General features: G+C 41.2%; 1 protein-coding gene across 1 annotated transcript in view; it reads left to right on the top strand.

The window, feature by feature from the left end:
- Nucleotides 1-13,286, top strand: part of CISD1 (CDGSH iron sulfur domain 1) — a 13,887-nt gene extending 601 nt beyond the window's left edge. The window contains exons 2-3 of the mRNA XM_072869470.1: nt 5,276-5,481; nt 11,025-13,286. Of these exons, the coding sequence (XP_072725571.1) occupies nt 5,276-5,481; nt 11,025-11,114 (296 nt within the window). The 3' untranslated portion in view covers nt 11,115-13,286. The remainder of the gene's footprint in view (nt 1-5,275; nt 5,482-11,024) is intronic.

The raw sequence follows: 13,286 nt of genomic DNA, 5'->3' as shown, positions 1-13,286 counted from the left end.
TCAGGCCCCGTGGTTTATGTGAAGCCACCGGCTGTAAATTTCACGAAAACCTGTAAATTTCTGGGTTTCTAACTTATCCTCAAGGCCCGATTCTGTACAATAGGGATAACGGTGATGTTTGTGCTGTGTAATAATTGACCTAAACCATGCTTGAGGTAGCGTTATGTGTTTTAAATGCTATTGGGCAACCGGGCAGGATGAAAGGGTTGGGGTGGATGGAGAACAGAGCAGAGAGCTGAATTATCTGATTTCCTCCAAAAAATGAGCTTCATCTGCATGGCTGTGGTTTCCAGTGGCAGAGCTGCTCATGGTTTACGCCTTTAAGTCAGGGGGCTCCATCCAGATAGATTTTGTTTTTGGGGGTCTTTTTGAGTGCACTGCTGGTACAGAGGATGTTGGCAAAGGCATTGCTATAGTCTAAAATGGGTTATAGTGATGGAAGGCTGCACTTATTAAAATAATAAAACCAAAGCCCTGAGGATGACTTGATAATAGCTTGCAGCCAGGTTGCATTCCCAAGGGCAGCTTACTGTCCTTTATAAGCTTGCAAGAATGAGAACAGTTCCTATACACTAGGAATTGAGAAGAAAACTTAGTTTGTGGGGGAGAGAGAAGAACATGCTCCTAATTAAACTGAAAATATCCTCCTTATCCCAGGAAAGTGGGGAACAGCTGATCAGAGCAGTCTGGAGGGTGCTTTCTTTAGGAGGAGGTGGCATATGGTTAATGTGATTTCTGTCAAAATTAAACTTGACCAGTGACTGGCAGGTCACAGCTCTGTCTTCAGCTTGTGTGTGTCTCAGGCTGGTGAATTTTGGAAATCATACTAATGCCTTATTCCCTACTGAAAACTAGACACCAGAAACTTTCCGTATTTTTGTGGGATTTAATTCCTGGTAGTAATTGGAGACTTAATTGCTTCTGTGTATGTTGGTGTGCATATGTGCCAAAAGGTTACCCTTTGGAAGGCAGTGAATAGCACAGCTAGAGCTTTTGGTTGTGGATAATGTGGTTGTTTGCAGGTGTGACCCCACACTGACCACAGATCTGATCACGGTGACTTGTCTTTTGCTGCTTATTGGACAGATCCAACAATCTTTCTCCCTCAGGTGGCCTCTTTACCTTACCGTTTCAGTTAAATTAAGCCTGTCAGTCACAATCCCATTTCTTGTGGATGCTGTGAAGTGGTAGAAGTGACTTCATCTGCTTGACTGGTTGGCTTTTACTATCAGGCTTTTGGTGCAGCCAGTTATCCTGGACGACTCCTCAGTAAGCAGGTACCATGTGTTTCTCCAAGCATGGCCTGCAGAAAGGTGGCCTTTCGTTGTGGGCAGTTACTGGACTGTCACAAACAACTTTTGGACAATAATAGCTGCTTCATTAGCAACAAAAGGAGAACAATGCTTGAAAGTTATAAGTGCTTCTGAAGACAAAAAATAGGGATTTTCATGTCTGGAGTTATTACTCTGTAGCTGACTTTCAAATAACATGAACATTTTTTAAGCAGCAGAGGTAACTTGACAATTGCCTCTTAGGACTGTCTTGGACTAACTTTGTAGGGGTGCAGCTATCCCCATGTTGTTGCCAGTTCCTGGAAAGTAAATTGATATGTGTCGTAACGAGGTTTGTGTACTCCTGGTGGAGCCAAGACCATCTCAGTTTCTTCAGGTGCTTGTCAGTGCACATGGTAAATGCGTGTTCTTCCTGCAGATAAAATCTGTCTGAGCTCTTTGGTAGATCCTACAAGTACCTCTGTAGCCTAGATCTGGAAACATCCAGAGCAATTTTCTAGCTGTTCAGGGAGAGAAGGAAAGAGAAACTTTGTGATCCAATTCTCTTGTTCGTTAGGATATATCCAAAGAATATAGAAGAAAATAAATTCCCACCATCAGTTTGTTGCTGTTCTCATCTTCTGATTTTTTTGTTTACTTCTGTGCACTGCCTGCTCCCCTAGGATTGCATTCTTTGGACTTCTGTTTCCTTCTTTGCATCTCTCTTCCCTTCTCTTCTTTCCTTTGTGTGTTAACTTTTCAGGAAATAAGAAATAAAAACCCTTGACATTCCACATCAATGTCACTCTGTGTACAGATGCCTCTTCAAGTAATACATGCATGACCTTAAGAGTTTGGCAGCGCACTGTTGAATTGGCACCAGAGGCCTTTTGAAACAGAGTTTAAAGTATCTAAAAATTTCTGAAAAGCGTTTTCCTTCCAGGTTTTATGGTTAACTTAGTTTGAAAGATGAAATGGGTGTTCCAGCTCTTCCAGATCTGTTTGTGAAACAAAACAACAGTTGACAACAAAACTTATTACCTCTGAAACCCTGCAGGATATCATCATCATAAGGGAGAGAGAGAGTCCATTTGTTAAATTCAAGTAGCTTTCATAAATTTACATTATGTTTATTAAGGCAATGTTGAAATTTAAAGAACAGACTGTTTTAAATGTTTGGATTTCATGTATTATTGCTTGATACCATTGTCCACCCTGATACAGCTCCAGAGAAGTGAGAGGAAAAAAGCTAATACAGTAAAAAAGACACTATGATCTATTATAAGAAAAAAATGTATTAAGCTGTTTGTATTGTATACAGTGTGCCTGTGTGTGTAAAGATGAATCTGTCTCGGGAGAAGAAGTAGAGGGTCATTGAAATACAAGATGACAATTACTTTAAATTAATGATCTCTGCTTGTTGAGCTGGATGTGCTGTGCATGGTTATGTGGTACGTAGCCTGAGGGATGGTCAGAGGGATCTGGGTTAGCTGCAGATGTGCAGAACAGCTCTTCTGAATGTGCTGCAAGGCTGATGAATTTTAGTACAGACTTTACTGGTCATGCTGTGAGTTGTATAAGTATTTTTATCATCAGAATCTTTTTCTCTGCTGGTTTGTTAAGCTGACCTGGACTTTTGGATAGGTGAAATAGAAGATCAGCTTCCTTAAGGTGCAGCGCTTTAAAGGGTGGTTCAGTTATAGGAATCATCATTAAAGTCACTTTTTCCCCTTCGTTTCCGTAATGGAATGGATACAGTTCTGTCACTGTCCCCTCATCAGTTATTTTAAAACATTTGTTAAGGTTTGATCTATTGGCAACGCATCAGCTAGTGGCTTGGGCAATCCTTGCAAACTGCTGCTTTTCTGAAATCCCAGTATGGGCAATCACTCTGTTTTGCCTGACACAGTTGTGGCTGCCAGAAATCACTTTAAACTTGTCAGACCCAGCTTGTCCCTGAACTGGCTGGGTACCTCCTCCCTTGCCACAGCCCTGCTCTTCTTGGTGAAATGTGCTCAAGCGAGAAGGGGAAGGGGTGCTGCAGGCTCTCTGCGGTGGCTTTCCTTGGAAGAACCTGCTGCCTCTGATGTAAGCTGTGGCTGTTCTTTGGATTAGTTTGGGCTGTTTTGCTAAATTAAAGCAGATTTTCATAGAATCCCTTCTTTAATTTCACCTCCTCGCTTCTTTACCCTGTTAAAATTAATGCGTTACTCTGGCTAGTTCATAATGGGGAGATGAAGAGGTGAGAACTCACTGGATGGACATAAAACACTAAATTCACGATATGCTCCCTGGGGCTTTTATTGTTTTAAGGAGTTTGGGAGCAGGGAAACATGCCCTAAATTCTTTGATGTTAAAGATGGTTTTCTGTATCTTAATATCACTCTGTTGTTACAGGGAGGGTTTGTCACTCATTTGCAAGGGAGGTCTCACTATATGTTGGTGTCCTCTGCTTCATTTACTAAGAAGATGAACTCTGAAGGATTCCTGCATCTTTTTCTCCTTCAGTAAGACTCTAAAGGAGTGCCTGCCTTCCCTGATCTTACAGGGCTGCAGACATCGTACAAATATTTGTCTAATTCCACATACTGCTCCATCCAGACCCTTGTGGATCAGCATGGTGTGTATGAGCTAACACAATGTTTTAGCTGAGGAAAGGCCTTGGTATGGATTTTAGAAAAGGCTGCGGGACAGGGCAGAAAACCTTCTTGATCCTTTTAGTGCAAGCTCACAGTGGCAATACAGCAAGTCAGTTAGCTGTGGAAAGTAGCAAGAACTAACAAAGGCTTTTTCTTTCTTCTTATCCTTTAGAGTTAATGTCGTAACGTCTCTTGTCGCAAAGATGCCATGTAGCTTGGCATCTTTCAAATCCAATGCAAACATTGAAGGGCAAGATAAAGATGTGTTTGGTTTTCTTCAGTTGTGTAGATGTGCTAAAACTTAAATTCCTGTTTGATTTATTTGTCTGCAGAGTTAGCTGAACTCTGCATGTACATGTTAGGAGTACATATGTGAGTAGAAGTGGTGGATAAAAAGCAAAAAAGGAGCAGCTGCCTGCAGCTCTGAGAGAAACGGCCGGAGCTGTTGGTGCAACCAGAACCTTCAGGCCAAAGTCCAGCATATTTTCATGAGGCAGAGAGGGAACAATAGAGCCACAAAAAAGTAGGAAAACTCCTTGCAGAAAAGGAAATTATACCAAGTGAGTGAGACTGCAAAGACTTTAGAGCTATGGGGGGGGAGTGAGGATGGGAGGTGGTGGAACGAGGATTTTTTTACTGGAGGCGGTCTTTCAGAGAGTCAGGTCCTAACCCAGTTAAAATAAACTCGTGCTATTATTCTTAAATATAATCTTTTTGGATCCATAATATTTTCTGTACACCACAGTAGGGATTTAATCTAAGCTGGCTTTTGTTACTCTTCTAAAGTGGTAGTGTATTAAATAATTTCCCCATTGCCAAACACCTGTTAACATTTTTAGTTGCAAGATGCATTATATTAAAAGCTACTCAGTACCCATAGGTTGGGGGGATCCTGCTTGGGTTGTTGATGCTGAGCATTCTTCTCTAGTGACTTCCTGAAACAAACAACAGGGGTTTTTGCTGCTACAGGGTGTACTTACAGCTGGTTTAATGTGCTGAACTTGGAAACACTATACTACCAATGTTAGTATCACAGGTTCCCAAATAAAAGGTTTTTAAAAAAAAAACCAAAAAACCACAAAACCCAAAAAACAAAACCTAAACCCTGCCAGGTTAATCCTCACCCTTGTGTAGAAGGGATCGGGGTGAAGAACAACTCTGATGGGGAGAAAGGAGTAGATTAACTAGGTGAGTGTCAAAAGAATATATTCTTCTGAAGTACTGCATTACCACTACAGAACAAAAAGGTCTGTTGGAAAGTAGAGGTGTTGCCACAAGTATGAAGACATTTATTACTGAGTAGTTTTAATAGAATTTGTGGTCAAAAAGTGACAGTCTCTCTTTTTTTCTTCTCTCTTATTCTAGTTGAATGGATTGCTGCAGTCTCTTTAGCTGCTGGAGCAGCTGCTGTTGGTTATCTAGCTTACAAAAAATTTCTCTCTAAAGACAAATGCTGCAAAGCAATGGTGAATCCCCATATCCAGAAGGATAACCCCAAGGTAGTTCATGCATTTGATATGGAAGATCTGGGAGACAAGGCTGTGTACTGTCGTTGTTGGAGATCTAAGAAGGTAAGAGAAGAATAAATGGTCCAGTTTTGTTCACGTGCATGCATCTTTCAACAAAACTATTTTCAAACTGCTTTATTTCGAGGAAACTAACTTCACCTGAACTATTCTGCAGTGAGATGTAGCAGTATTTTAATCCATAAAACTGTGTAGATTTATGCTGTCACTCAGAGTAAAGCCTGCAGATCAGTGCTTATAGTGAACAAAATGTTTCTGTAGCTCTGAAGAAGCAGATCCCTTGAAAGGAGAGCTGCTGTATGGAACAATCAGTCTCATGAATGACAGATACCATTTTGTGTGCTTCCTTTGCTAATACTGAGGCTTATACAAAACTACTCGCCTGTTGGCAGTAGAGGCTCAGGAACCACAGTCTGAGAGGAGCTTAAACACCTTTTACTGAAGGAATTTGGAAGGTTACACTGTCAGTCAGAAAGTACCTTGCTACTAGTTCATGGTGTTAATAGCACAAATCCATTAAGAAGTCTCTTTGTATACCAGAGCTGGTGTCAAATTGTCACTTGGCAATGTCTGAGCCCATCATTAAATCTTGAAGACAGGGTGAGTGCAGAATTGTTTTAGAAGAGCCTGTCTTACGCAGATGGTGTTACAGTGGTACTGCTGTTCTGTCCTGAATTTATTGTTGTAGTACTGCTGTGTACTGTAGATAGCTACCTTTTGCCACGTGAATGAGTACAGTGGTAAATTGTTTCCAGCGTTGATGGAGGTAATCTAAAAAGAAGTCATTGTGGTTGAAAGCTTTTGAAGAATCTAGACAGATGGACTTAATGCATTTGTGCCTTAGCGACTCAAAATAGTTATATGGGTAATCCTACAGTAAAGCCAGTGAAATCATGATGGCATACTTTAAGCCTCTGTTTTTGAGCAATTAAGAGTCTGACCTAGACACTGGTCCAACTTACTTGCATATGAAGTTGGGTCGCCACAGTTGCCTAAAATTAGTGGTGTGATACCTAGCCTTTCAATAATACGAAGACCAGATTTAAATCTGAGGTAGAGATGCGTGACATTTGACGTAGCTGAGATCTGCATAATTTATCTGTAGCGGTAGTTCTGGGATCTGTAATGAGAGAAAGTGGATTGCATGAGTAGTCCTTTCCAGTTACCACTGGCATGCATTTAAAAGCTTTTTTAGAAGTCAAGGTGCTAATGTGTGGAGACTGAAATAATACAAACCTTTGAAGCCTGATAACTGAGGCCAACAGCCTTGAAATCTAGCTCTCTCTCCATCAGTGAACTGAATACTAGACTTCTCAAGCCTTAGATACAGGTCTGATTGGGCCACACTCTGCCATTTTCCAGGTACTGTAACTTTTGGTTCTTGCTGTTGTCAGATCTGACTTCATTGCCTTGCGAGTGAAAATAACTTAGGAAGGTACACATTTGTAGCTGTATTTGGTTTAACACTAAAACACTACTGAGGATTAAACAGCATCATGACTTGATTCTGAAATAGTCCTGTGGAGATGGGCTTGTCTTCTTTGCTCTGTCCAGAGTCTGAACTGAAAAACAAAATTCTGAGGCCCTCCGCCACCATTGCCACAGTGTGCTCTGCAGACTAAGTTACATATCATATGATTATACAGCAGGGAAGCATGTACATTTACATGCAGTGCTGATGGCTGTACAGCATGTAGGTATCATGCATGTGTATAGCAGCATTGCCACTAAATCTTTGTGGTAAGTCTCAACTGACAGGCAGAATCCAGCGTTGGAAGCTGCTGCAAGGGCTACAGCTTCAGAAAAGAAAAAGGGGGAGGAGAAAGGCTGCTCAAAGCATCTGCGCTTCATTTTAATATTTTAATTTGGATTTACCTCAGGTTGCAATAGTGTTGGCACCTCCTTCAGTGCTTCTGCAGAAAAAAAAAAAAATCCTAACTTGAACCTTGGTGTTTGTACTTTCTGCTTCCTACTCTGTTTTCTAAACAGAAATAGAAGACAGAGTCTGGTTTTAGTGGTTACATTGCAGCTCCTGCCAATGTTCTAGCTATTGTTTGATATTATCTTTGTGTGGAAAAAAAAAAAAAAATTAAGAAGTACATTTTAGCATATATTGAAGGGGTGTTTTCAGTTCAGGAATGTACTGTCCTACGGAGTTAGGGCTCTATAATCACACACTAAAAGGAAGTAGATGGGGCTACCTTACAATGAGTCCGTTATTAGAACTCTGATCTGAAAGGTCTTGTGAAGGCATTAAGAAGGTTAGTGGAAAATTTTGAAGGTATTTGTTTTCTTTTACTGATGCTTAATAATGAGTATTTTAATCATCATGTTGTTCTTCAAAGACTGCAGTTTCCAGTTTTGCTGCCTTCCTCTTGCCCTGATCAGTTGACCTTGTATGGTGGGTAGCATGATCTTTAAGATGGTGTGCATGTGTCTTCACATGTTCAGTTTATTGCCAAGCAGTAATAAAATACAGAGACATTCTTCATCATTCTCACATGCTTGTCATCTTTGGGAGTAGTTAGCTAGCATTATCTGTTTCTTACAGTTCTCAAACTAAGATCCTGTTAAAATTTGTAATATAATGTTTATATGATGGCAAAATGGTAGAATGTGTGTGCTTCCAATGCAGGGAAATAAAATTACTTCAAAAGCAGTAAGTACCTGCTGTGTTTTTGTTAAATAAGTGGCATATGGGGACCTCTATTCCATATGCAGGTTAGAAGAAATGTCCTTTTGTATGATTGTGTGAGCACTTCTCATCAGATTTAGCCTCATCTGAGGCATGAGGCTGTTAATAGAACCAGTAGCGTTATGAACCATAGGATATTTCTGTGTGTACTTATGGTGTGCATGCATTACAGCTGGCTTCGCATGGTGTTCTTCCTGTATGGGGAACAACACAACAGTTGGACTATACCAAGGTGTTTCGGAGTAACTCTTAAAAAAGGAGCAGGATTATTTTCAGTCAGGATTTTGTCTTTTTTTTATTTTTTTTTTCCAGAAATAGTATACTTCAAAGGCTTTTTTTGTTTGTGCTGGCCAAAGTCTTTGTGGAGTGCATGTGTTTATAAAAAACACGTGGTATCTTCAAATAAGTCTGTCTTGGGATGTAATTATCTGTTAAAGTAGGTGGTAGGTAGTTCTTTAAATGGCCCTTTCCTATTCAGTGCTGTGCTCTGCAGGCACTTCACAGCACTGCTTGTCAAGTTTTGTGGGAAAAACCCAATATTCAAATTTACCAGTGTAGAGGCAAGAGTTTTGTCTTAAAATCAAACTGTAATTAGTCTAAAGTTAGAACATTTTGTTTTCTTACCCTTCTCCGTTTTTAAGTGTGTGAGCTGGAGGGAGAAAAATTAATTTGCGTTCTTTTGCAATGACCTGCAACCTCTCTGTCTTCTAGAGAAGTATTAGTCCCCAGGCTGCGGGTCAAGGAATACTGCTGCAGAACATCAGAAGAAATAGCGGTAGAGAATCTAAACCTGTTCATTGTCAAGGGAAATAAGCTGAGTTGTCCAGATCACTGCACAATTCCCTCAGGGTTTGAGCTTTGGCTGCTACTGCTAGCCTGCTTTATCTTCATCACGGATGAACGTGATGTGTCAGGCCTAGGATCCATCTATTCAGTGTCTGGTCTTCAAGGTGACCAAGTGGGTGCTCTGGAAAAGTGGTGGTGTTTTGTTTGTGTGTGTGTGTGTTTGTTTTTCTGAGAAGCTCAAGTCTAGTGTCTCAGCCTCTGGGAGCCAGTGGTTCTGAGATCAGCTGACCCAGAGGATGAATTCGGAGCAGTCAGAGTTGGTAGCTGTAAAGATGTCTCAATGCTATCTGAAGCCTATGAATCCCGCCATTTTTGTCACTTGCAAACTTGAAGTGACAATGTTGCTGTAGCTGGACCTTGGGCTTGCCTCCTTCGGGCATGTGAGACGTTAATGTCTGATGGAAGCTGAATCGATGCTTCTGTGAAGATCAGTGGACTGTGGTGTTGGATGGAAAAGCAACTGGCCCAGGAACATCTGGGTTGGAAGCTGGTCAATGTCCCATGACATTGCCCAGCCTGTTCTTGTTTGCTCACATTTTTTCCCAGGTATCTGTTAGTGCCTACGGATTGAGTCACAAATGACTGATGTGATGATAAAGTTCCTGCATGAATCAGCTTAACATGAGTATTCTCTGAATTCAGGTTTTCTTTATTTGGAAACGTCACCTGCCATTTATAGCGTGGGTTTTGGCATTTTGTAACTGAAAAACAAAAGAATCCCCACCTCACCTCTCTTTCCCCCCCAACATGCTATCCTACAGGGCATGTGGCTTTATTTTTAGAGCTCTGGGAATTTTTTTTGCAAGTATATTGTCTTCATTATATTGTTTTTGTGCAGTACTTTGAAATCTTTTATTCTAACTAAGTGTGGGTGATAGGGTGTTAATTTTTTTCAAGGGCTATGACTGAGGCATGAGCATTGGAGTCAGTGGAGTGTCAAAGACTGTTTGATTGTGTGTGTACAGCAAGGGAATATTGCTGTTGCAAAGGCAACAGCTGAGTAATGCCCAACTTTGATTCCCATTACTTCTAAGCAAAAAATAGTAACTGAATGCAAAATACTGATGTGTGATTTCTGTGATCATTTCCAGAGTTTTCTCTGCAGAGGAGGCATAGCCCTGAAAACGTATCCTTGAGTGATGGGATCTAACCTCACTCTTGTTGCTTCACAGAATGTCCTTTGGCTCTTGCATGTGAGAAGAGCTGCCCAGGAGCAGAGTGGTTGTGACTGGTCTGGGACCTGGGCAGTTACAGCTGGCTAAAGGAGTCCCCATGGGTCTTGCTGTGACCAGGCTGTTCTAGGAGGTTTTTTTTTATGGAACAAACACTTCTTCAAATTACTTCCTCACTGCTACCCTTAAAACCCCCTGATGAATAGCCATGTCAGTTGGAAGTGCATTTTATTTCCATTAGCAGGTCAAAATCCTAATGTCGAAGCCAGCTTGCGCAAAGGGACCTTTGTGTCGATGAAGATAAGCTAGCTGTGTCAGGATGAAGTAAAGGCAGCTTACCACTCTAGCTGTCTGGAGGCAGGACTAATATGTAAGTGTGTCTCTTAAATAAGAGATGAGCTAGGGAAACTCCTTTTTCTCATCACATGGTAGAGAAAACCAGGGAAAAAAATCAGCAAAGGATTTCCTCTTGTTTCTCTTCCTCACCCCACTTACCTTCTGTAACTGCACTCAACTCTGGCTGTCGCCCAGGAAAACGGAGTGTGGGGCAAGGTTGAGAACAAGATACTCCAGGTAGGTTATGGCTGAAGGTCAGCACGGGCTGCATTTTCCTCATGCTGGCCTGAGGCAGGAACACCAAATAGAGTGGAGCTGAGTTGCTGCTTTTTCTTAGCAAGCCTCTTGTCCGCTCTGTGCTCGCACAGACAAAACTAGTGTTCAGCCAAAATTCAGGGAGATCTGAGTCGCCAGTGCAAAAGTTATGGTCTGTGGTCACAGTGGATTTAATGAGAAGATGTTCTAATGAACTTTCAGCCTAGGTTCTTAATTCTAATTCTGGATGTACTTTAGATGTGTTTTATTCTTTCTCTTTTCAGTTCCCGCTGTGTGATGGCTCTCACACAAAGCACAACGAGGAGACTGGTGACAACGTTGGGCCTCTGATCATCAAGAGGAAGGAGGCATAGAGTGGACAGTAGAAGCTACAAAATGAATGTCTGACAAATCCTCTGCTCACTTGTAATTGGGGGAAAAACCACAAATTCTTTGTCGTGTCACTGAAGACTTTCCAGTGTAGTATATACATCAGGCTTCAGCATGTGTATTTTCTCTGGTGCTTGTTTTAATCACTACAATGCATAACTTACTAAATAGTCATGGTTTAAATTTTTTGTCCTGTAAAGTGTGTGTACCCTCTCATTGAGTATGAAACTGAAATGATGCACAGAATGTACTTCATCAGAAAATAGGTATTAAATTATTTTCAAATACATGTGTACTACTCTGAGGCTATTCAGTAGAAAGTGTGTTCAAAATGTAGATCTTAAAATTCTGGAGAGGTTCTGAAGTCACAGGTCTGTATGGATTTCTATGTAAAAGGCAGTGGCAGGAAAGAAAGCGTGGTGCCAAAATGCAGCTTAACCTCTGATTATGGTGCATTTTCTACATGGGTCACGTTTGGCCTGTTACACCACTGTTCTGTGTGGCTTCTGAAAAAAAAAACAAACCCCAACCAAAACCAAATTTAAAATAGGCAACTATGAACAGACAACATAGAAGGCTTATAGCAAGATGGGGCTAAAGGGCAACTTTACCTTTGATTTTACAGCATGTTGAAACTTGACCCTACTGCCATATAGTATCAAGAACGTACTACTGGAACTGCAGACCTGTCTTTGGAGTAGGATTAGGAAGATGGTCTCTGTGAGAGCTTTCTTAATAGACAAGTGGAATGATATGAAGTGGTCATAGTGATGGGCAGGGGATGGCAGGGTTGTCTTTGCTGCTAGAAAGCCTTAGTTTCACTTGCAATCTCTAGCAGTGAAGCTAACTTCCGCAGACCACAGGACGCTTCTATGGGGGAGGCTATGCTGATTTATTCCAGAAGCTAAAATAAAAACTAAAACCCCACCCATCATTACTGTCTGCTTCTTCATTGCTCTGGCTGGTTCCGGAGGACTCTTCCTGCTGTGGAGGGAGGAGGCACACCTTTCTTACTAAGTGGCCTTAGGCTCTATGTGTCTTAACTCCTGTCTCCCTGGGCTAACTGTTAATGTGGTTAAGCTAATTTTACCAAAAGAACTGACATGGACAAGGAAAGGCTTTGGCGACAGCTAGAAACAAGGGGGAAAGGAAGGATGAGACAAGGAGAAGAGCTCTTGCCCTCCTTTTGTATGGCACTTGTCTGCCTTGTCTGACATGGTTGCATTAATGGCTATCATGTTGGTTTCTGTAAATTAAATAGCTTTTGATTTATTAACATGCAAATGACTACAAAGCAAAACCCAAAGAGTGGGGTGGCAGAGGGCAGTTTTGTATTAAACCCGGTCCGTTAGTGTAATTGCAGCCTGTGTAAGATTGAGCTCTCCATGTCCTGGAACAGAGACTACCTCAGAGCTAGAGGAAGGGCCTTTTCAGGAAGCTGACATTTTAACCTGGACCCTTAAGGATTCTTCCAAATGATTGGGGCAGTAGAGGTTTTATTTAATTTTTTTTTTTCTAAGGGTGTGGTTGGTAGGACTGGCTAAGATTGAAGAAAATGTTTTGCATATTCTCGTTGTGAGACTTTCAGAGGCTGAGGTCTTAGCTGACTGGTCTGAACTTCGGCAGAAGGCACAAAAAGTAGAGAACGTGGCGCAGAGGTAGAGGAAGAGGGTTTGCAGGTGGAGTGCTATAGTAAGGGCAACTACTATCTGTGCAAGACCTCTGCTTGTAAGAAGTTGCAAATACATTTAGTTTCTATCTTTTCTTCTGTCTTGACTGTAAAGGTACTTGGTATTTTTTACTTGTCCGAGTACTGATGCATATGGAAAGTTGTTTTAACCTTAAATTATCAAATACATTGCTTTTATCCAAAACAAAGTTATGTCTGTATTATTAGAACGTGACACTGGGTATTTCTGTTTTTTTGTCAAATACACATTTGAGCTCGTCTTAATCTCAAGGTTGTTACGTCTGTATTATCTCATGGGTGTGCTGTTTCTTTCAGGGGAGAGTTAACACTGTGAGTAGTGCTGTATGCCACTGCTGCTGTAATCATAAACCTGTGTCTGGGTTGGGTTTTCCTTCTGAGACTTCTTTTCCTGTTAGCAGCAAAGCCTGGCTGCTCTTGAAGGAATAAAAGTTTACTGAAAACTCTA

This window comes from Ciconia boyciana, chromosome 8 (genome assembly GCF_034638445.1).
Source record: "Ciconia boyciana chromosome 8, ASM3463844v1, whole genome shotgun sequence".
Lineage (NCBI taxonomy): Eukaryota > Metazoa > Chordata > Aves > Ciconiiformes > Ciconiidae > Ciconia > Ciconia boyciana.
The sequence above is the reverse complement of the archived record's forward strand: the minus strand, read 5'-3'. Positions and strand labels throughout refer to the sequence as shown.